This window comes from Arctopsyche grandis, chromosome 5 (assembly GCF_051622035.1).
Source record: "Arctopsyche grandis isolate Sample6627 chromosome 5, ASM5162203v2, whole genome shotgun sequence".
In the NCBI taxonomy this organism is placed as follows: Eukaryota; Metazoa; Arthropoda; class Insecta; order Trichoptera; family Hydropsychidae; genus Arctopsyche; species Arctopsyche grandis.
This window is the reverse complement of record NC_135359.1, coordinates 16,200,522-16,224,536: the sequence shown is the minus strand read 5'-3', so window position 1 is coordinate 16,224,536 and position 24,015 is coordinate 16,200,522. Positions and strand designations below refer to the sequence as shown.

Sequence of the window (24,015 nt, the reverse complement as noted above, 5' to 3'; positions counted from 1 at the left end):
TCACGTATTGTGCGATAATTTTCTCATATTTATTAATGACGTAGATGCAAATGCTTCATTTGTTGCAAGAGCCAGGAAATGAGGCTTTTCGAGAACGATAGTAAAACGGAAAGAAAATTGAGGGAGAGGGGGAAAAAGGGGAGCAAAGTGCATCAATCAACTGAGTGCAGCGGACGTGGAACGAAAGCGATATCGAAAACGATTCAAAACTCAATTTGCAATGCCTACATAATAAATACCTCATTTAGATACTGAAACGAACACATCGAGAAAATGACGTTCAGAAGGGGAAGTGATATTTAATGTCTATATAAGAGAAAACGTACACTCACTTCCATATTTACATAGGCGGAATATTTCAAACTTTATGCATAAGTGATTTTCAAAAGGTATCAATACGAAATTTACCATCCTGATTTTAACCACAGAGTACGAAACTTACATTCCAAATGCACTACAGTTACTTTTAAGGGGCGTGAATATGTCATCGCCTTCTTGCCATATTCGCTTTCATTCATTCATTTAAATACATATGCAAGTTTTCAATTGGCTGATATCTCATCCCACAATTTTTTCTCATTTCATCCACCCATGTCTCTTATTATTTTCCTTGCACCCTTTTGCATTCTATCGGGTAACGTATGAGGACTTCTTTCGTCCATCTTTTGATGCAATTTCTCGAAACTCGTTTTATTTTTGTCAGCTTGAACAGGAGTTTGTATATTGTATACAATTTTTTTTTTGTTTACATGTATGTATATAATATCATTAATATACGAGAAATTTCTAGATCATTAATAGATTTTTAAGCTATTAACAAGGCTTTAAAATTTTTTAAAAACGTTTAAAATTCAATTATTTCTATTTTTCTTTAATAATTAATGTTTGTCTCATAAAATAAATATTTCACCATGTAAAAAAAGTGTTTTGTATATACATACATACATATGTCGCAGTGAAATCATATTACAAGTGAAAATATATTTTCACTGACGTTTCAGTGAAATCATAACCAGTTACATTTTCAGGGTTGGTTTTAGGGTTGGTATTATTTAAGGGTTAGGATTGGTTAGGTTAAGTAATGGGTGGCCCTATTCATTTAAGATTGGTTTGTTAGGGTTCAGTTTTTAGAGTTAAACGTTGTAAATTCATTGTTTGATATATTTTCACTGCTTGAATTGGTGAAAATATATTTTCACTTGAAATATGCTTTCACTGTAACATATACACATGTTACAGTTCGAATTGAATCTTCCTGGTGTGTATTACAACAGGAAGATTCAATTCGAACTGTAACTAAGTTGTTTGATAATTTTGACTAGTTAGAATATACATATTCCATCTTAACCACATAAGTTGATTCATATGGAGAATTACATTCTAACTGGTTAAAATATATTACAACTGAAAACACAGTTCGACTAGGTTAAGGTGGTACTAGGTTAGATGGTAAGGTTAGAGGTAAAGTTTTCGTGGAAACTTCACTTCAATAGTAAGTTGAAAAGTTATATTTTTAGTTAATTTGTTTTATTGATTCATATAGTATACAGTATAGGGTAATGTATGGAATAGCATATTGGGTAAATAGCCTCACGGCTTTGCTGGCACATACGCACATTTTGTTGAAATAATCATGACCGTTTTACATTAATGTGGCTGAATTTCGTTGATACAGCGCTCAATTTCCTCCTTCAAGGCGTGGCTGGTCGTGGGCTTGTTGGCATAAACCTTAGACTTCAGAAAATCCCAAAGAAAAAGTCCAAAGGCGTTAAATGGCATGATCTGGGTGGTCATTCCTAATCACCAAAACGGGAAATCACACGACCAGGAAATGGCTCATGCAGTAATTCAATTAATTAATAATTAAGTTTAATAATTATTTTGATGATTTTTTCTCATTTTTAATAACCCTGAACTGTCAGCCATCACGTTGTCTTTTTTTTTCGTTGGCAACACTTTACCGCACAAATGGCATCAAATTCAAATCTTGCGTGAATATTGGGACAACCAATGTATATACATATGTTTGTACATGTACATATATGTATGTATATATACATACATACATATATATGTGTAATTATTTACACATGTACCGTTATAGGACTATTTTTTCGAACTGAAAGTTTGCTAGTAAAGCTATAAGAATTCCCAGAGGTAAAGGATTATTAAAAGTATTATTTTTGTTTTCTTTGTACAAAAAAATAAAACCAGGCCAAAATAGATTTGCACGCTGTATTTGAACGGTGAACTTAACATTTTATTTTGCTTATCAATTCTCGTGAGAGTAAAAATACCAGAGTTGCCGTTTTACAAATATTATTTAATTTAATAGTTGTCACCATTTTCTCTTTTTTTTTAAATATACCATAATTTTGATTACTACTACGGTAATTTGCGAAATTCTATACATTTTTATACACAAAAAGATTTTAACAACTGTATATATGTCATCAGGGCAATTAATTACTGTTATTACAAAGCGATATTCTTTCACATAGTATAACGATAAAAAGATTGTTTTTTTTCATATTGTAGGTATTTACCACTAATTTAATTCTTACGAATTGAGATAGTTTCACGCCTATGCCACACTCGTATAATATATGTACAGTGCCCTGCTGGTGACTGTCTGGTTTGTGATTGAGAACTCCAGTTCGAATCTAATTCACTAATTCGAATCGGTTAGTAAAATCCTTCCGGTATCGACGGTGGTAACTTGTCCGATCGGTCGTATAGCACGTCCGCCACGGGGTGGCAATTCTAAAAAGTCAAAAGCGACTCGCGGCCCAAACGACAAACTATGCAAATGGGATGCAAAGTGGAGGGACCGGATTATACAGTCGGAGACTTCATTAATTCGGCGTTTTCGGTGCTGACCCTCCAGCCCCTCTCGCTACCATCCCTAGCCTCCCATCCCTTCGTCCACACAGACCGAGCAAATGGACGAGGCGTCCTCCCTCGGGCGTAATCAATCTAATTTGCATCCTAAACTTGGACCGGGATACGGTATAGTGATCCGGATGGGCCACTGTCGCACGCACTCCCACTACAGGACCTCTCGCAATCACTATTCGAATCACCCATGACAAAGCTCAAAATATCTATATATATAAAATTGAATGTCAGTCTGTCTGTGTGTCTCAAATAGGCTTCTAAACCACTGAAACGATTAAGATGGAAGGATTTGTTGTATGCATGTCTGGGAGAATTACTGTGAAAAAAAACGGGAATGAGTGTCATTACAACGCTATAGTTTCAAATGTTTTCGCGTCGCGACCAACGTGTTCGCTGCCTGTGTTTTTCCGACAATTGGGAACGGGAACGGGAATTGCATGGATTATTGTGGCATTGCAACGCATGCCGGGCTCAGCTAGTATTTAAATAAAAAGCTTATAATAAATAAAACCCCTTAGCATCTACACTTGGAGTAGAGTAGCCAAAAGTTTTGTATCCGGTTGACAGCAATGTCTTTCCTTGAAGTCTTCTATTGAAACGGATATGATTGAAAACAAACATTTACAAACTGAAATACATAGGATTGACGAATGAATTGCTTCTATGTATAAATCTATTTTTATTGTACTATATTATATTAATATCTATAATTCGTATGCTAAATTTGAGAATCTCTTGTATGGAATCATTGATCAGACAGATGAAGTTTGGAAAAAAAGTAAAAAATATCATTTTTACAAATCATTTAAGATTTAAGTAAGTGTACTTTGGGTAGTATGCTAGATTTGGTGGTACTTAATTGAAAATTGTTGCACAGCTCAAGAAAAAATAGCACGATTCATCTTTATCTGAATGTGAAGATACATACATACATATATCATTGCGGTCTCCGTGACGAGACAGAATGTTAAATTACAGAAAACGCAAATATCGGAAGGCAAAGATCTAAAATCGAAAGATCTTAAGTCGAAAGATCTTAAGTCGAAAGATCAAAAAAAAATGGTGCATGGTAAACGGTACATACTCACTTAATTTGCGCGAGCAGGATACAATAGGAACAAGAGGAACAGGCTTTTCCTCCCGTATTAATGTGCGCGCGCAGAATACGGGAGGAAAAGAATGTTCCTCTTGTTCCCGTTGTATCCTGCTCGCGCAAATTAAGTGAGTATGTACCGTTTACCATGCACCATTTTTTTTTTATCTTTGACTTAAGATCTTTCGATTTTCGATCTTTGCCTTCCGATATTTGTGTTTTCTGTAATTTAACATTCTGTCTCGTCACGTAGACCCATATCATTGATATTGTTTATAACTTTCAGTGAATTTGATGAAAATCTTGAGGTTTAATATGTATTGCAAAAAAAATATTTGTGTAAATACTTTTAATTATTCATACATAACTTACATGTATGTATGTACAATGTTCAATGTTCGAATCACGTCCAATGTTTGTTTACGTGCATTACAATCCTTGTTATGATCCGTTGCTTTAGTTATTTCATTTAAAATTAGCAAGGGTGAATATCCATATACCATTCCCGGTAGCCAATTCTTTTCTTTCCCTCATCGTTTTTTATATCCTATGGAGAATTTCCATTCCCATGAAAATTTCGTCTTATTTTATGCGTGCGAAATATTGAAAAAAATCTCATATTTATACACAGTAGGTGTTTGTAGTTACGCTGTATTCATTTTAACACAAAAATCAAAGCTGATCTAAGGTAACAGAATATCTTATGAATTTTATAATAAACTATATAATGTTGTGCCCGTTGATATTTCAACAAGTGGTTTCAGGAAAATAATTAATAAATGCGTTAAAATAAAGTTATATGTATATTAAGATTTACAAATAACAACAATTGTCGTGGTAATCGTAATCGTAACTGAAGTCGAAATCGAAATTACAACCAAAGTCGCAACGGAAGTTGGAACCAATATAGGAATCGAAACTGAAATATATAGAATCTGGAATCGCAATAGGAATCAGAATCGGAACTGGAACTGAAAAAGGAATCGAAAATCGGAATTGGAACTGAAATAGGAATCGGAGTCGGAACTAAAATAGGAATTCAGAACCGGAACTAAAATAAGAATCGGGAATTGAAACTGAAATAAGAATCGGGAATTGGAACTGAAATAGAAATCAAGAATCGGAGTCGGGGATCAGAACTGAAAAGCAGAGCTGTAAATATAATAATGAAATCGGGAGCTGGAAATTAAATAGGAGTCGGAAATCGAACTGAAATAGGAATTGGAATTATAACTGAAAAATAAATCAGGAATCGGAACTGAAATGGGAATTGGGAATCGGAATCGGAATTGAAATCGAAATTTTCAATTTATTAATTCAAAAATTTATTTTTTGAAATCTCCATACTTGCTACGCACTCGCCACATACCTACAAACATCCCGTCACTTTTTTATAAACAAATATCGGCGTTGGTAGGATGCTTTTCAAATAACAATATACCACTCAATTAGTGTTCAAAGCAAAAAATTAAAAATAAAATCTGAGAAATTGACAATAGTGAACCACTTTTGTTTGTGTGAAAAGTATCCATCGACTGCTATTTAAAATTAGACTGTTCAAAAATGATAGTATTATATGTTATTTAATTAAAATATTATAGTACTGAGTATTTTGCGTATTCTGCTAAAATCTACAGACAATGTTCGTCGTATAAATACATTCTTTTGTGAAACTTATAAGAACGGTTGTATAGCTTGATTCTTGGAAATTAAAAAAATATATTGTATATACATATATACTTTTTTGGAGGGGGACGAAAGTCTGGAGACTTTTATTGGCTTCCAAGTTATCGGAACAAAGAAAAATTCCTGAAGGGCGACCAGCACAGAGGGATAACTTTTGACATCGCTACAATAAGCGTAGGGAGAGGAGCCACCATCACAGTTGACTGCCCGCGCCGAATTAAACCGAACCGATGACAAATTTGGGAAGTCGACTGAACAGAAAATATTTAATTTCAACTACACACATAGGTACAAAAAGAAAACATGCTTAGATACACATGTGCGTATGTGTTTACGTGCTTTGTGAAAATTATTCAGACCGTTGGCGAAGACGTCTGCGGCGTTGCGAGCGTAATCGCCCTCCAATCCCATTGAAAGCTATAAATTTAACAGTATGCAATTTCACACGTGTAAATTAAAGTCTAGCGGTTAGATATAACTTGATTATCAGTGGCGCTGCGCGTGAATTAATTAATATCTCGACGCATTATTGCTTAATAAGGTCGCGCCTGCTGAGGCAATAATGCCGGCAATTTTGCTGAAATAATTAAGGTTTCCAAGTTGTTTCTGGGACTTAGCCCGTGACTTGTCGTGTGACAGCGAGAATTAATTATGGTCTGATGGAAGGACAAAAATGGCCGCGCAGGACAACAACAAAGCCCCAAAACAAAATCCGGCATCGGGCGCGTTTTAACGGCAAAAAGCTTAGCCGCCCTCTTCCCTCATCTCGCCCCCTCCCCCACCCCCCCCCCACCCCCGGCCTGGTTTTTCTCCCCTCATTCGCTCGCTATTAAAACGCTAAGACGTGTATAAAATGTATCCTCTAGGTAAGCGGTCGCGTCAGTGTAATGCGATAGCTACAAACCGGAAAAAGGGATTTGGCCCCGGCGCCGGTTTTCCCTTTGCCACCCTGAAGGAAGTCAAACTTGGTCGGGTATGGCAAAAAAAAGTCCCGGATAGACTTGTCAAAGAGGTATAGTTTCCCCATTGTATTATTACCTCTCTCTCGTGCACAATTCTCACAGAAAAAGAAATAAAGATTAAATCTTTAAAGGCGGAATTTTCTTCTTGAATTATCCCGATTTCTATAAGAACTAAGTTTTCCGATTGGATTTATTTTTAAATAATATCAAAAGCTATTTTATATATATGAATGTTTACTAAGTATTGTACATGAGGAGATCCATTTATCTCTACATACATACATATGTTTTAAATATTTCAACACCTACTTGCGAGATTTTGTTCGAGATATTTTCCTTTGAATTTTTCCTTATAAAAATTAACATCGAAAATTTTCAAACAAATTGTTGCTATTTACTTGAAATAGAATAATTGTTATTAAAGAAATATCATTCCAAAAATTTTATCAGTAAAAATAAATATTTAGCAACAAAGCGGCACCTCTCAATATGAAATAGATATAAGTGAAAAGAATAAATTATATAATATGAATATTAAAGTGGTACAATAAAACTGATAATGGAAAATTGCTCTATGTATGTAGGTCTGATCGCCACCAGGGTTGGTTCAATTTGGTTACATGCATATAAAACGTAAGATGAATGAGGGGAGAGCTCCGCCTGTTCACCATTCATATTTTAATTCAATTTTTAACATCGTAATGAACCCGCATTGTTAATTAGTCGAGAAGAGCTGAATAAAGTTTTTATTTCGATCTTAATTAAGTTAAATGGGAGGGGGTCGGTGTCGGGTCAGGTTTTCTTCACTAAATAAATTGAACCCCCGTCCCTTCTCCTTAGCGCGGATTACTAATTTTTCTTGCCAGGTATTTTGAATCGATTTTGTTTCCATAACGAAACGCGTTTGCCATTCGCGAAAGCGATAATTAAATAACTTTCTCCCGGTTTACTCAAAAAATTTTCACTTTCTTCATAAGGGGTCTTATCAAACTTTTTTCATCAGTGATTAAAGAATTTCATCGAGAATAATTAAATTAAAAAATCTTAAAATAACGCATTGAAAGTATATGTACATACCTACCTACCTGTATGTAATTTTTTTCATAAAATTTTTGTATCCGGATTTTTTTTTTATTTTCATGTGACCGGACAGACAAATAATATGATATAACAACTATTAATGCAATGAAAAATAATTTAAAAATTAAAAATATTCATATATTTATTTATAAATTCATAAAATTAACTATTATATTTCAACGCAGAATGCATATTATCACAATTGTTGTTTTTTTTTTCAAACAGTGGTTTCCATGAGTATAATATGGGAAATGTAATCTATTTCAATATTACCGTTTTATTCATAGTACAATTTCAATGGAAATATTTGGATTCATTTAAAATTATGAAACTAAATAAATATATATTTTTTTAAATACACATTATAAAACGAGAGTTTTTTTTTTCAATAAAATCATATAAACAATCTTAAATGCAATGATTTTAATAAGAATTTACCTTTTATTTGTGTCATTGATTGAAACCACTGATTTACAAACATACGTCAGCAAACTAAACATCACTACCCGACGAACGTCTGACGAGTCTAGAACGATGTAAAGATTCAAGATCGCCTTCGTGGAATCCAGAAATGGTCTCTTTGATGCTCTGTCCAGCGTCTTCCATTTTTGGTTTGATGACCCCTATCTTTTCGCCAATATAATCAGTTGCTTCTCCAAACTTCTCCCCCACACTTTGGGCAGCTTCCTTGATCTTCTTGGCGGCCTCATTTGCATGACGGCCGATGGTGTCCAGAAACGATTCTCCAGTGTCCCCAACTTTATCCTGGACATCGTGCAATTTGTCCTTGACGTCATCCATGCTATCTGATACCGAATCCTTTGCGTTAGATGCATGATCTTTCATATTTTCCACTTGATGGGAAATTCCTTCTTTAGCATTAGCCGCAGTATGCTTGACTGTATCTACTGCTTTGTGGACAGACGAGCCGATAGCTTCACCAACGTTCGACAAACCTTTGCTAACATCGTCTAAGATGGACTCTTCAGCGACGCAGTAGTTGAATATAGCCGATAGGGCCACCAATGTACAAATCTATCAAAACACATGCAATTTAAATTAAAATTTGCAAAACAATAAAACAAAAATGCACAACGCTCAATTGGAATACAATTGCAAACAACCTTGATTCAAAATTTAACATGTATAGACGAACAAACGAAAGAACCTCGCATTGTTGTATAATTTAAACATTCAAACTAAACAGCTCAAAAATCATGAATTCACACTAAACAGCTACACTTCATCAAAATTTCATCTACGACATATGTATGTATGTATATCAAAACCGGAAAATACTATGAAAATTTAATAACAGATTTTAAAATGAACTCTATATATTTTCGAACGATAATTATAGAGTAAAACATGTGGTATAAAATGACAACAATAGAAATATGTAGTGTTTTACTCAATAGAACTTCCTTTTTACTATGTAATTGAAAAATTATAATTCGTATGCTGCGGCATTATCTATTCACTCGGTAGCCGGAAGCTTCAAAAACTATTTTTAATGTTGCAACAATTTTACCCCATACATAACATTATTTATTACATATTGGCTATACATATATTCAGGGGCGTAATTTGGGGGTGGGCAGCCCCCCCCCCTCCCAGATTTGAACGGGACTACCCACGTTGTTTAATGTATTGTTATGATTTCGCATTAAAATACGAAACCAACAAAAATAGAATATTAAAATTCTTTAGACACGTCAATTTTTCCCAGAAAAAAAAGGTTAACTGCCAAATATATTTTGTTTTGTTGTTTGTCTGGCTTTGAAAGATATTTGTAAAACTCGTTTATCCTTTAAAATTACTTTACTATCAATTTTATTGATAAAAATATATAAATATATAAATGCCCCCCCCCTGGGAAAAGCTGACATGCCGCATGAATATTGCATGCATAATCAAGGTAATAATTAATATTTTATTCAATTTGGAATTAAAAAGCGTCTTCAAAGAACTTTTCATTTTATAATATTTACATTGAAATACAGTGAATTTATGATGAGCTTCGTTTGTTTCATATTATGAAAATTGATTTAAAAAATATTAACAGTATTAAAATTCCATAAATTTGTATGATTAGTAAATAATAATAATTTCTTAATATTTATTACAATTCGCTGTACATAATAATATAATAAATAACGAATTCTGAATATTATGTACATATTTATTACTAAAAACATTAAAATAGTATGAAAACTTTTTTCAAAAGAATTTTTTTTACTTAGTATATTTATTAAATACATTTTTCCTATAGGATTTTTTCGAAAAATGATATTGTAATGGTGGAAATCATTTACCTTGAGCAACATTTTGTCAGTGAATTGGAGAACGCCAAATCGCACCGATCAGCTCTTCAACGCGAACGGCAATGAGCGCTCTTGTTGACCAATCGAGGTTTTATATGTCCACAGTGTTTCCATACCTTTGTTTACGGTAATCCATGAAGTATCATCACCCAACCATAAAAAAAATAATCGAACTGACGCCCGTATACCGTGAGATAAAATCGCTATATTCACACCGTCGATTATTGTCATATTGTCCCATTATTGTCGAACGCTAACTGACCACGCTGTGCAAAAACTTTTTCAATCGAAATTTTGTTGAATGATCGATATTCATCAATGACATAATACCATTTCACTCAAACCTGACCATGTCAGTTTTTTGTGAAACTATACATCGCAACGTATCGCTCGTACGGATAAATAAAACGTGATGAGTAGGCGTTTTCGTTGACATGATTCAAAAATCGTTAATGGACATATTCAGTTTGACAAAATGTATTCTTACGTATAATTAATTCTATGCTTTTAAGGTTTGTTTATACCAGCACTGTTCAAGCCGGCAACTGCACGTAAACAGCAGTATAAAAAATATTATTTATTACATTCTATATAGACACTTTCATATTTTCCGTAATTGATTTATTTATTTATTATATTAAAGCAATATTGACACTACAAATATGCTCTAGGGCGTCATTATAGCTCGGCATATATACATAAAAAAATAACAAAAGATATAAAAGTAAAAATTGAATATCAAAATATAATAAGATATATTATATAATAAAGCATGAAGATAATTTAAAGTAAAGAACAAACATAATAGAAAAATAAAAAAAATATAATGAAATCAAAAATATAATGATCAATTAAATGGGATTTGTTTTAATTAAATGTGATCAATTAAATGTGAAACACATTTACGATCTCAAATTAAACAATTTACCAACCAGATTAGCATATTTTCGATTAAACAAATCTGGTTGAGGAGCTTGATGCCCCGAGCAAAAGGCGATGAAAACATCAAATTAGTACGTACCCCAGGAGAAGAGAACAAACTGTAGCATCTAATGTACCTGAGTTTGTATATTTGGCGTATTCAAAACAACAGCAACCGATACAATCTATTCATACTATACAACAGTACATGACACCGAAACGTATCAATCAGAATCTGTTTTCTCCGGGCACTTTCTTTGAAATTTTTCGAAAGTGTTTCGGAAACGTCATATTGAGACAATATTCATTCGAAAATACGACGCAAGCAATATTACGCCGTATTTTTGCACTCTGTAATGTATGTATATATGTATATGTAAGCCGATTTTGCCGTGCACTCGTCCAAAACATGTGTGAACATACCAAAAACAGGCGCTGCTGTATAGCATGAATATATCTAAATAGTATTTTCCGTGCAGTGTTGTGCCGATATGTTAATAATATAAACGGACCATTAGACCTCAATACAAAAATCCAAGTCTAGAAAATCCATTTATCCAGGTGAAAATCTATACATAAATAAGCGTTTGAATTTTTTGTATTTATTTTAAGATTCTGATACTAATAAGTAATAAGTAATAAATTTTAATAAGTAAATAAATAAATAAGTTTTAATAAGTAAATAATAAGTTTTCCATACTAATTTAAGGTTCGTCAAATATAAATGATTATTTCAAAATCAATCTAACCAAATTTTCTTTGTCCATTCCCATTTTTTATAATGTATATGTTACACCTAATCCGTGAAATTGTCTATTACACGCATTCGGCAAGAGAATTGCCGAATGCGTGAAAAATGCAAGCACGTTGCCCAGTTTACGGATTCGGCAAATTCTTTGCCGAATGCGTGACCTGGACAGCGTGTTATATTATAACCAAGTGTCAAAGTGACAGCTGAATAAGGATGTTTAATTTAGTTTAATTTACATATTATTATGTATTATATGACTACAAAAATATGTTTCGATCATCTCATATAACTTATACATAAATTAATGCTATTTTTATACATTTTGATCAATATTTTAACAGTTGGAATTTTATACCTTGTGAAGAATCAGTATTATATTATAAATATTTAATTTTATTACACATGTCCCAGAACATAGCTCTAGCCTACACCGACCAGACCAATTGTACATATGAAAATGTGAGCGGCTAAGAAATCACCCGGTGTGAAACGCTGTATCTAACTGCATACGTTTCTCCGGAGTTCGGAGATGCATTTGTCTTGAGGATCAAAACAGCCCTGCATGACTTCGGCTTTGGAACATTTTGTATTTTAACAATCTCGTAGTCACCTCTCACTCATTGGTTCGAACTAAAATACAAAAATTGTTTCGACAAGGAACTATTACAGAAAAACACTCTTTTAAGTCTTTGAGAATGGGCTAAAAATGTACCCTAAATTTAAACAATAAGTCACTATGTAACGTTTCTTTTACACAAACATACAGTGGAACTAACTGTGTGTTCATACATAGTACATAATTTTTATATGATATAAATTAACATTAAAAATTTTAACAATTTTTTCAACTTTTCCCACCGTCACAGATAGAATTTGCTCAAATTTAAATTTGGCGCATTTCACAGGAGTTGTTACAGTGTAAGTTATATGAGATGATCGAAACATATTTTTGTAGTCATATTATACATAATAATATGTAAATTAAACATCCTCATTCAGCTGTCACTTTGACACTTGTCCACGCTGTCCAGTTCTAAAAAACAACACCGGAGCGCTGCTGTCTATTTGCCGACTCCACGCTTTGAGCAGACAAATTCATGCCGAATACACGCATTCGCCAAAGAATTTGCCGAATCCGTGAACTGGGCAACGTGCTTGCATTTTTCACGCATTCGGCAATTCTCTTGCCGAATGCGTGTAATAGACAATTTCACGGATTCGGTGTAACATATATACATGCTGGTATTTAGCATCAATTATTTAATACGTGCCAAATCGACGAGGATGTGCATTCTATTCATATATGTTCATGAATGTTTATTATTGTTATAACGGTGCATCTGCGATAATTTTAAAAACGTAGTACGTGGATATATGAAAATTATTTTTCTGACTAAAATATGAACATGATATACCTACATATGTATGTACAAGGCTCATGGAGTATTTTTTTTGTAAATATTTATATTCCAAACGAGTACAAGAACGGGCCAAGTTTAATCACTTGAAGCCTTGATTTTCTCTTTCTTAGCAATGCCACTAAAATTACAAATAAATTACTAGTTTTATTACAAAATGGAAAAAAAAGTACATACAAGCGATGACAATTTCATAGGATCTATTGACATCCGCTGGGTCATTTGATTGGTGGGTCACGATCATTAGAACAGCATATTATATGTGTCTTACGAACCACAAGAGGATAATAATCTGCTCGTTCAAGCAGCGTTGATTGGATCAATAGTGATTTTATTCACGCCCCTGGATGGCCCAATTCAGAGTGACGTTGAAAAACAATTGTTGACACGTGTGACGAATTTATTGCAGGACTCGTTCGTAAATTACACGTCCTTGTTTCGGAGAATCAATTTAATGAAATGAGTTGATTCGAAAAAGAAATAATTTTTAGTGTCCTATAAAATTGTTGTTTTATTATTAACCAAATGTTACCTTGACCGAATATCGCGAGTTTTCTTTATGTTCATATATAAATTGTATACAATTTTTTACTTTTACATTTTATTTTTGATCATTTAAAATAAGAAATTTTAATAAATAATAAGTATAGCTATTAAGTTATTAACGGAATACGATAATTAAAATTTGAGAAGAAATAGACAAATTTCTAACTTATATATATGTAATATTTATCAATATAAAATAAAATAATTTTATAAATTTGTTGTATCCATCTATACGCAATTAATAAAACTTCAGAAGTTTAATTGAAATTTACGGTTCCATACTTAGGGCCACGGTAATATTATATTTTGTATATAGATGTCGTTAGTAAAATTATTTATTGCGATATTTTTAATGTAATAAATTGTTAACATTAAAAATTGTCTAAAACAATAAAGAACCCAATTAATACATTTATTACTTTAAATAATTCAAAATATTCTTTCAGTTAGAACTGAATATATTTTTTTCAAAAATAAACTTTCGACCGTGACAGGACTCGAACCTGCAATCTTCGGATCCGAAGTCCGACGCCTTATCCATTAGGCCACACGGTCCACGTCACAGATGGTCTCATTAGTCAATATAAACCAAAAATTTTATACGAATAATACATCAAATATCATTGATTGATGATGATGACGATATATTTGACTTTGGTTTAGCGAACTTAAATTTTTTTCTAGATTATTTATTCAGTAAGAAACTGTATAACAGCAACACTAAACCCCACTAAAATATATGCTATACTAAAATATATCTTACATTCGAAAAATAATACATATTTTCTTTTCATTCACTACATTTAAAGCCTGTGTAATAGAAACAGAAAAATCAATTCTCGTAGAATAAAACACAACATTCAAACTTAATTCGGTGAGTGCAAATTAGTATACTCACATACATAGATATTGTTGGTGTTAAAAATCAGGTAGTTAATAGGTGTGTGAAAAAAAAACAATTAATGGTCAACGATAAAAGTAATCAATGTCTTATAATTGCGACACATTTATTTACATGTAAATAGGTACATATTATGGCATATTACATTTCATTACAGTTTTTTATTCTTTTTTTTTATTTTGATATCATAGTTATACATATTTTTTCATTATTCATTCGGATATAAAGTTATTACTAGACACCGGATAGTCACAGTGCTATCCATTGTTCCATTGTTGTAAATCCTTTGTAAAAAAGGTTCGGCAAACCTTTAACAATGCATTTACAACCTTTGAACAATACGCGGCACCTACTGGGTCCGGTGACTAGTTATTACCAGAGATCGGTGCGGAAATGCGCCAGCACAGAAAAAAATTGGATTATTGTTAACCTCTCTAGAGAGCAAAAAAAAGGTTGACAATAGAAATTGACAAAAGGATCCCATTTTTTCTGTGCTGGCGCATTTCTGCGCCGATCTCTGGTTATTACTAAGGGACGGCGGTCGGTTCCTATTTGGACAAAAAAATGGGTTCAACATTGTCATTTTCTATTGTCAACCTTTTTTTTTGCTCTCTAGTTTTGTAGGACAACAGTAATTGACAATAGTCAACCCTCTTTCCTGGGAAATGGAAACGCCACTGCCGATCTGTAGTGATTATCATATTGTATTGAAGAAAATTTAAATTTTATACTTATGAAACATCTATAGATAGATGTTAATCAGTTTATTACATCATTTATTTTTAGCTATATAATATTTATATAAAATATAGCAAGATATACATTTTTTAAAGGAATTTGTGTTTATCTTAGCTGACACATATTTATTTAATGAAAATTTAATATTGAATTATAATATCTAATGCACAAACACTCATACATATATTCTTCAAATTCACAGACGTTAATTCAAGAATATCCGTATGGTTAAAATTTACTGTAAGCAAATAGACATTTCAAAGACTAGACTTATCAAAAATTGTTAATGTGACTCACGTCGTCATTCCTATATTTAATTGTTGACATGATGGATAAAATAATTTTATAATGGATTTAGATTATTTAAATTTAATTTAATATCAGCAGAATGTACACACATACATACATAATGCTATGAACGTCTTTGAAAATTCTTATTCTAAAAATGGTTCATAAAATAAGTAAAATTTGTATAATATGTATTCATTAATAGTATTAATTAAATAAATTTTATAGATAAATTTCAAAATTTACAGACATTTTTGCAGTGACATCTAGATTCATAATGGAAAACTACTATCTAAGCTATGAGTGGTGAAAATCCTACGTGTTTTATTTACTTTTGTGTCTATTATCTAGATGGATCGCTTGGTTTCAATGAATGCTTAATCCTTTCTGTTTATTGTTGATTGATGATGAAAAGTCAACTATCGAAATTACATCTAATATATAATTTCGAAAGAGACTTTTTAACTAAATAAGTATGTAATGTTGGTTAGTAACATCGATAACAAATGAATATTCATTATTAGATTCGCCATGTTTAAGCTGTTTATATTACAAATACTGAGCGAAGCCGGGTAAAACAACTAGTTAAAAATAATTAAATAATAACTTATGGACAAAGTTTTAACGAAAAGTAATATATAGCATGTATTTGTATGTGTTTCAATAATTTTAAAATATCTGGAAATTTAACCGATGTATGTACATATGTATATACATCAGTGGCGTATATTGGGTGTGTGCTAGGTGTGCGGCGCACACCCGTGAAAACCAAGTAGTATTTTAATACAAAATAATGTGTTGTTGTATAAGCAGGCATTGATGTGTATGGTGTATTTACCGCGTGCGCTAAATGTATGGTGTATGGTGTGGTGTGCAGTCTGCAGCGTGTTGTGTGATGTGTGTATGTAGTTTGTGCGCCGCGACGAGAGAATACCTATGCCGTGCAGCAAATTGGTGGGTTTGGTTGGAGTGTGCAGGCGGATATTCGCTTGTATAGGTTTGTTCGCGATATTAAGACGTACGGTGTGCTACGACTTCAGAGCACCGCGCACCGCATCGCACCGCACCGCACCGCACCACTCGGCAATTGACCGAATGCGATGCGGCACGTGGTCTCGTACTTTTTCGCACATTCGTATTTTTATGGTCATATTATTACCTCTAATAACTAATAATGGCTAACAGTGTTCAAGACATTTTAACTATTCCGTTTTCAAATAGAAGTTTTGAGATAAAATTAAAAATAATTAAAGATGGGAAACCGTGTCCGTCTCTTCCAAATTTATCCAGTTTGCATAAAGAAAAAACAAAAGTTTACACTAGACATTTTTGCGTTTCAAATTATAAAAAATTCGTATGGATTACAGGCTGTGAAATTCGATCCAAACTTTTCTGCTGGCCATGTTTATTGTTCTCCAAAGATATTAATGTGTGGAACAAAGAAGGATTTGCTGATCTCAACCATTTGACAGCAGCACTGAAGAAACACAAAGGATCGCAGGCACACGTTCAATCATTTCTTTCCATACAAATGTTTGGCAAACAACGAATCGACGTATTAATTGACAGTCAACGTAAAGCCGAAATAAGTCGACATAATGAACAAGTAAATAAAAATAGAGATGTTTTAAAACGAATTATTAACGCAATAATCTATCTAGGAAAACAAGAACTGTCCCTGCGAGGTCACGACGAGTCATGTAATTCCGTAAACAAAGGCAATTACATTGAATATCTAAATGCTCTTCGAGAATATGATTCTGTTTTAGATACTCTAAATACTGCTACTACCTTTCGTGGTACTTCTCCAAGTATACAAAATGACATAATCGAAGCAATCTCTCATGTTATTAAAGTTCATATAAAAAATGAAGTAGAGTCAGCAAGTTTTGTTGCTATTATTCTCGATGAAACTTCAGATATAATGACAAAATCACAGCTCTCAACAGTTTTACGTTTTGTATGTAAAGGCAATGTACATGAACGGTTTATTAGTTTTACAGACGTTAGTGCTGATAAAACATCTAATGGTCTATTCTAATGGTGAACATAGTTGAAGAATTTAAAATTCAAGACAAATTGGTTGGACAGACTTATGATGGAGCAAGTGTAATGAGTGGACACGTAAATGGTTTGCAATCCAAAGTCCTCAATGCTTATCCTTTTGCTCTTTTTACACACTGTTATGCTCATGTATTGAATTTAGTATTGCAGCAAGGTCTTTCTGATATTAAAGAAAGTAAATCATTTTTTCAAACTTTAAATGGATTGTCTACATACTTTTCAAAATCTTCCAAAAGAGTATTCGCTTTACAGGAATTTGTGACAAAAAGACTTCCCTCTGTAGCACCCACAAGGTGGAATTTTACATCTCGTTTAAGTAGCACAGTACAACAATACAGAAGTCAATTTACATATTTTTTTTCGACATGTTATAGAAAATTGTGAATTATGGGACACAGATACTGTTATAAAAGCACGAGGGTTTTTAGGCTTTTTAGAGGATTTTCAAACAATTAAACTTCTTCAATTTTTTTCAAAACTGTTTGGAATAACTGATGTTTTGTATAACATTCTTCAATCTAAATCTTCGGACGTTTTATATTGTTGTAAAAAAATTAATGATGTTTTGCAGCAACTGAAATACGAAAGGTATAATAATTTTGAAATGTTATGGAATAATTATTTAAATGAAAAAAATGATGATCATGATCGTGGCCACAAAGATTAAAAAATTATTCAGAAGTAGAAGATAAAACTTCATTTCGTCAATTATATTTCAAAATAGTTGATAGCATAATCGCACAAGTCGAATGTAGATATTCTTCACTTTCCAAATTAGAATATTTCCACCTTCTTTGTAATGATAAATATGACGAATATAAAGAAAATTTTCCAAATGTTTTAATTAATAAATTAAAAGATTTTTATGGATCACTGTTTGATTATATTCGATTGAAAAACGAACTCATTGTGCTATATTCCAGCTCTGAATTTTCAGAGAAACCTGTTCATGAATTAATACAATTCATGACAAAAAATAACCTCGAATCTGGTTTTAAAGAGGTGTTTAAGCTGGGAGAATTAATATTAACGATACCAAGCAGTACAGCTTCAGCAGAACGGTCTTTTTCGGCGCTGAAAAGAATAAAAACTTGCTATAGAGGTACGCAAGGTCAAGATAGATTATGTGGCCTTAGCTTAATTTCAATAGAAAAAAAGTTATTGGTGGAATTAAAACAGAAAGACACATTCTATGCAGACGTGATTGAAAAGTTTATGTCTCAGAAACGTCGCATTGAACTTATGTATAAATAACTAATAAATTAAACATTTTTGTAATGCAAAACGAGTATTTTTTTTTAATTGCTAATTTTATACCCTACGCCCTACGGCATACACAGCACACCCGGTATTAACACCCACCGTCCGCCACTGATATACATATATATGTATATGAAGGTGATACACGAATATATTAACGTTTTTTGTTTGTATTACTCACAATTTATTTACGTACGTATTCATACTCGTTTTACTCACTTCAAAGTGTACATATGTCTAAAAAAAATGTCTAAACGAATTTTTTCCAAAGTGTATGTGTAAAAAAATCACTATGGCATATTAATCAATTGCTAGTGTGAATAATGCATACATATATTTGCGTCTTTATGGCATCCATGATGGTATTGGTATTGTCACATTGCTAATAATTAATGAAGGTATCCATATTCATTCACCTCGATCAACTCCCATATATGTACAATATATATGTATAATATTTGGTTTTTAATGGTAAAAAAAAACTTTAAATTACTTAATATACAATACATAAACTGGCTTTAAAAAAATGATATCGGAATGTGATGGCCGACATAATCGAACGAGCGAAACATATGTATAAAAGCAGATGAACAAATAAAGTGCTCATCTTGTTCCTAATGGGATGCAGAAGAAAGTAAAGATCAAACTGGAAAGATCTATAGACAATGTGGGGCACAACGTCCAATGGTAAATTTGGCAAATAGAAAGGTTACATAGGTAAGCATAGACGAGATTTGACGATTAAACGCAATGGATGGCGCAACACTGACTATGATGATAATGATGATAATTATATGCATTCACAATCCACAGTAAAGTGTTGTGAATTGAATATTTTAACCGACTTCATACCAATTCGAGCTATTGTTGTGGATTGTATTAAAATGACGAGCATTATCGTCCTTTTTTATTTAAAAATAATGATCGAATTCGACAATGGTGTAATAATGATGCAAACAGCGGCCTGTGATAATCATGTGCGTGCCATTATTATTTGTTGTTAATAATCATGGTGGCAAGCAGGAAGTGCCATCAATTGAAGCTCGCTGTTGTCCACTTATGCGACGTTTACACCACCGGTCGCTCGCTTTGTAATTAACACTACTTTATTGCGCTATCCACAATCGACACACAATATACACGTAATTTCACACTATAATGAAAACGTACAATTATATTACATCGTGCGTGTGTACGAAATACTAAACTCATACAAATGAAGGGATGATTTTAGCCACATTTATATACATATATTATGTAGGTATGTGACCGATTTTAAACTATTGTGAATTCACGCTTCATTCATTCATTCATTGGATTTATTATTTACTAAATTTTCCGACAGTTTCACCGATGCATTGAATAGGAGTGCAAGTGGATCTAAATTTTTTGATACTGATTAGGAAAAGTCAGTCGAATCAATGAAAAATGCAAACTGTATTAATGTTCGAAAGATGTGAGTGAGATTAGATTTATATATAACTTATTTAGAATATCAAAAACACTGTTTTAAAAATTATTTTAACACGTTTGTGAGTAACATTGTCAATTTTGACATTTATAGAAATTATTTATTATTTTATTGCCAAATTTTATACGTAAATTTTCAGTTATCAAACTGTATTTTTGATCAATAATATGTACATATACAAACATATAATACGGAAATAAAAAAAAATGTTTATTTCAATTAATTACACCGAGCAAGGAAAAATGAAACGTAATCAGTGATCGATTCTGTGTTCAAATCAGTCAAAATCTCAAGTTTGAATTTTTGCGTGATCATAAAACTTCATTTATTGTTATTAAGTACATAGATAAAGTAAAAATGAAAGGAGACTATTCAATCGTTATTAAATTTGACCCACTAAATTCGAATATGCCAGTGATTTTTGTTTTGGTTTCCTTTCGTTTATGAGATGTGAGCATTTAAATAAAATGCGCAATTTTGACAGTTTTTTGACTTTTACAGTCTTTAACACGAAATCTAGTATTGCTATGCCAAAAGAGAGTAAGGAATCAAGTCACATATTTTTCAGATAATAAAAAAATATATCGAGATAAAACCTTAATAAACGCGGTATAATGAAAAATTGAAGAAATAAGCTCATAATATTACGAAAAAAAAAATTTTTTTTTTTAAATCATTAAAAGTATTTTTATACAATAAAATCACAATAAATAGAAAAAAAACATCTGACATCGATTAAAATATTCACTTTTGGCGCAACAATACTAGATTTTGAATTGAATTAAAGATTATTGTATATGTTGGTTCTGCTGATACAGAATTAGGTGGCAAAGACCACACCAATAAAGTTGTTCATAAACTGATGGAGGAAAAAGGTGTACAAAGCCATTCACTGTTTATGCACAATTACTGCAACAGTATTCCATTGACGGAATCATTGTTGTAAAAAAAAGACATATGTTACTGGAACGCTAAGGGCGAATCGGAAATATAATTCGATAGCGGTTGTCGATAAAAAGATTTAAAAAAAATGAATCCTAATTATACGAACAAAAAATTTTCAAGTTCACCTGCAACAATTTTTTTACGAAAATAATGAATAAATATATGTAATGTATAGCCTGCTTTACTCAAGAATGCAGGTAAACACACATACAAACACAGTCAATGTCTAGACGCGAGACAGAACATGGGACAAGAATATCAGCTTTGCACGAAAACAACAGATTTGGGCTCAGCATTTAAAGGTTAAAGCTTGTGAAATCCAAAAAAACTGTAAAAATTGCGCAATTTTTAAACGCTCATATCATATGAACGAGAAGAAACCAACAAAAATCATTGTCATATTCGGATTTAATTAGTCAAATTTAGTAACGATCGATGTCTCTACTTAAGTAACAAACGTTATTTTTTGTTGCTCAGTGTTATTAACGAAGTTTATTGATCAAAAGTTTTATAACGCAATCCTATGAAAATTTGGTGATATAACTTATACATACATATATTGTCAAGGATCAAACTCACATTCAAATCATGTATAGAATACTCCATGATAAGAATTAAATCTCGCTGGATCTGACGGTGGTTGCTGCAAGACATGAAGGTCCTGATAAGCCCTGATTATGGCGTGCTGCTGATGAACTTGTAGACTAGCGTACGGAGGAAGCAAATGTTGTTTGTCAACTCCCAAACGAACCGGAGGATAAATAGGTCCTTGGATCGAAGGTAGTACTCCTGCAGTCGATGGTGGCGAGCTGAAGAAACCCCTCGAAAGTGAATCTAAAGAGTCTACATAAGAAAATGACGAATATGTTTGATTGTTGACCGTCTCGTTCTGGACCTGTGGAGTACTGGTGTCGATGATCTTGATCGGATTTGCTTTGGGATTAATTGGGATTGTCTCGTTCGGCTTGGGTTTTCTTCTAGGTCTGTACTTGTAGTCGGGATGGTCCATCATGTGTTGTGATCGCAACCTCTTGGCCTCGTCTATGAACGGTCTTTTCTCATATTCTGTAAGTAGTTTCCATTCAATTCCTAACCTTTTCGATATTTCTGAGTTGTGCATCTTCGGATGTTGGGCAGCCTTCTTACGCCTCTGCAGCCTGGACCATACCATGAAAGCGTTCATGGGCCTCTTGATGTGTCTCTGCTGCTGCTGCTGCTGCACTTCTTGCACTTGGGCTTCCATGTACATCAGCACGACTGGTCGTGGACTGGTGTTGCTCTCGACTGTCGTTTATAATATGATATTTACCCGGTCTCCATCAATGGTCATTTGTGTTTGCGCTGTGAAATGAATAAAATTGTTACGCGCACATTGTGAATTATTATTATTTTGTCAATGGTGAATCGAAATGGGAAGAGGCCGCTTTGTGACCGCGGCCCGCTATTGTTTACCGCTTCCGAGTCACAATGGGACGCTGCGGAGCGGCGTTTTACAATATAACGGGACCACCAACAATCGGTTATCGATACGTATTTTCGAATTGTATTAATTCAAATCAATTTCCGTAAGTACATACATATATAAAGATACACAAGTATGATACTTATAAATGTACATACATTTATACATAGTAAACGTGTGATTTCGTAATTGTATTTATATAAAATCGCAAACATTTTATATGAATAAAAACCAAAAATTTTTAACGGATGATTGACTTGGTGTATGATTATACAATGTAGGTAAGTAGACTTTTTCATATAAGTATGTCACATATTATTTTATTCATTACTTTTTCTATTGATATTGCTTTCTTTTATTATTATTTTTTTATGTTATATGATTTACTGAAATGGGTAAATTTATTTATTTTTATCTGTACAAATAAACAAATAAATTATATATGTATGTACTTAACCGTGTAACTTGCGATGGATGCAAGATATTTCCCTAAATTTTCTAATCCAATGATCAAAGTTCTTCTATTCTAGGAGCCATCCGATTTATTAATGGCATCATTGCTGTCATCCCTGAATGAGATCTTTTCTATACATATTATTATGTACAGTATACATAAATATGTATGTACATACGTAAGCACCAGCTATAAATATAATATTTGTCTGGTAGCCTGCGCTCATCATTATTTTCATAATTAGATGAGCGCAGTGTGTATCTATGTATGTGTGAGTAGAATTTTGATCCACTCTCTTAGATTCGGGAATGTTATGTATTATATTTATGGCTGGTGCATACGTATGTATTTATATACATACATATGTATATACATATACTGTACATAATAATATGTATATTGGTGCAGGCTGTGGATGCAAAACATTCTTTACAATTCTGTTTATTTGATATTTTTTATTTAATTTTATTGCTTTTTTTTTCACATACATATTTTAATTTGTATGTACATACGCATGCAATTCCCGTTCCCGTTCCCGTTTTTGGGCGATTTTTTTCCCGTTCCCGTTCCTGTTCCCATTTGTCGGAAAAACAAAGTCTTCAAAGCCGTGTCGTCATAAACCAACTGGTAACGTAGTTACCAACGAACACATTTCCTTGACTACACAATGGCGCTTCAAACTTTAGCTTCGGTAAAATCGTGATTACGAATATTATTATTAAGAGATTTTTTCAAGTTTTTTTTCACAGTAAG

General features: G+C 32.6%; 2 protein-coding genes and 1 non-coding gene across 3 annotated transcripts; 1 reads left to right on the top strand and 2 right to left on the bottom strand.

Moving 5' to 3' along the window:
• Positions 1-7,937: 7,937 nt before the first annotated feature.
• LOC143911948 (uncharacterized) lies at positions 7,938-10,107 on the bottom strand. Its single transcript, XM_077431048.1, has 2 exons — positions 10,035-10,107; positions 7,938-8,754 (listed from the first exon to the last, which is right to left on the bottom strand). Exons 1-2 carry the CDS (start codon positions 10,044-10,046, stop codon positions 8,212-8,214), a joined length of 555 nt encoding a protein of 184 aa, XP_077287174.1. The 5' UTR covers positions 10,047-10,107; the 3' UTR covers positions 7,938-8,211.
• A 4,054-nt stretch (positions 10,108-14,161) lies between these two features.
• TRNAR-UCG (transfer RNA arginine (anticodon UCG)) lies at positions 14,162-14,234 on the bottom strand. Its single transcript has one exon. It is a non-coding gene; the product is annotated as a tRNA-Arg (tRNA).
• A 2,304-nt stretch (positions 14,235-16,538) lies between these two features.
• On the top strand, positions 16,539-18,951 carry LOC143911901 (zinc finger MYM-type protein 1-like). Its single transcript, XM_077430993.1, has 2 exons — positions 16,539-16,603; positions 16,974-18,951. The coding sequence occupies exons 1-2, from the start codon at positions 16,543-16,545 to the stop codon at positions 17,645-17,647; spliced, it is 735 nt and encodes a 244-aa protein (XP_077287119.1). The 5' UTR covers positions 16,539-16,542; the 3' UTR covers positions 17,648-18,951.
• Positions 18,952-24,015: the final 5,064 nt, after the last annotated feature.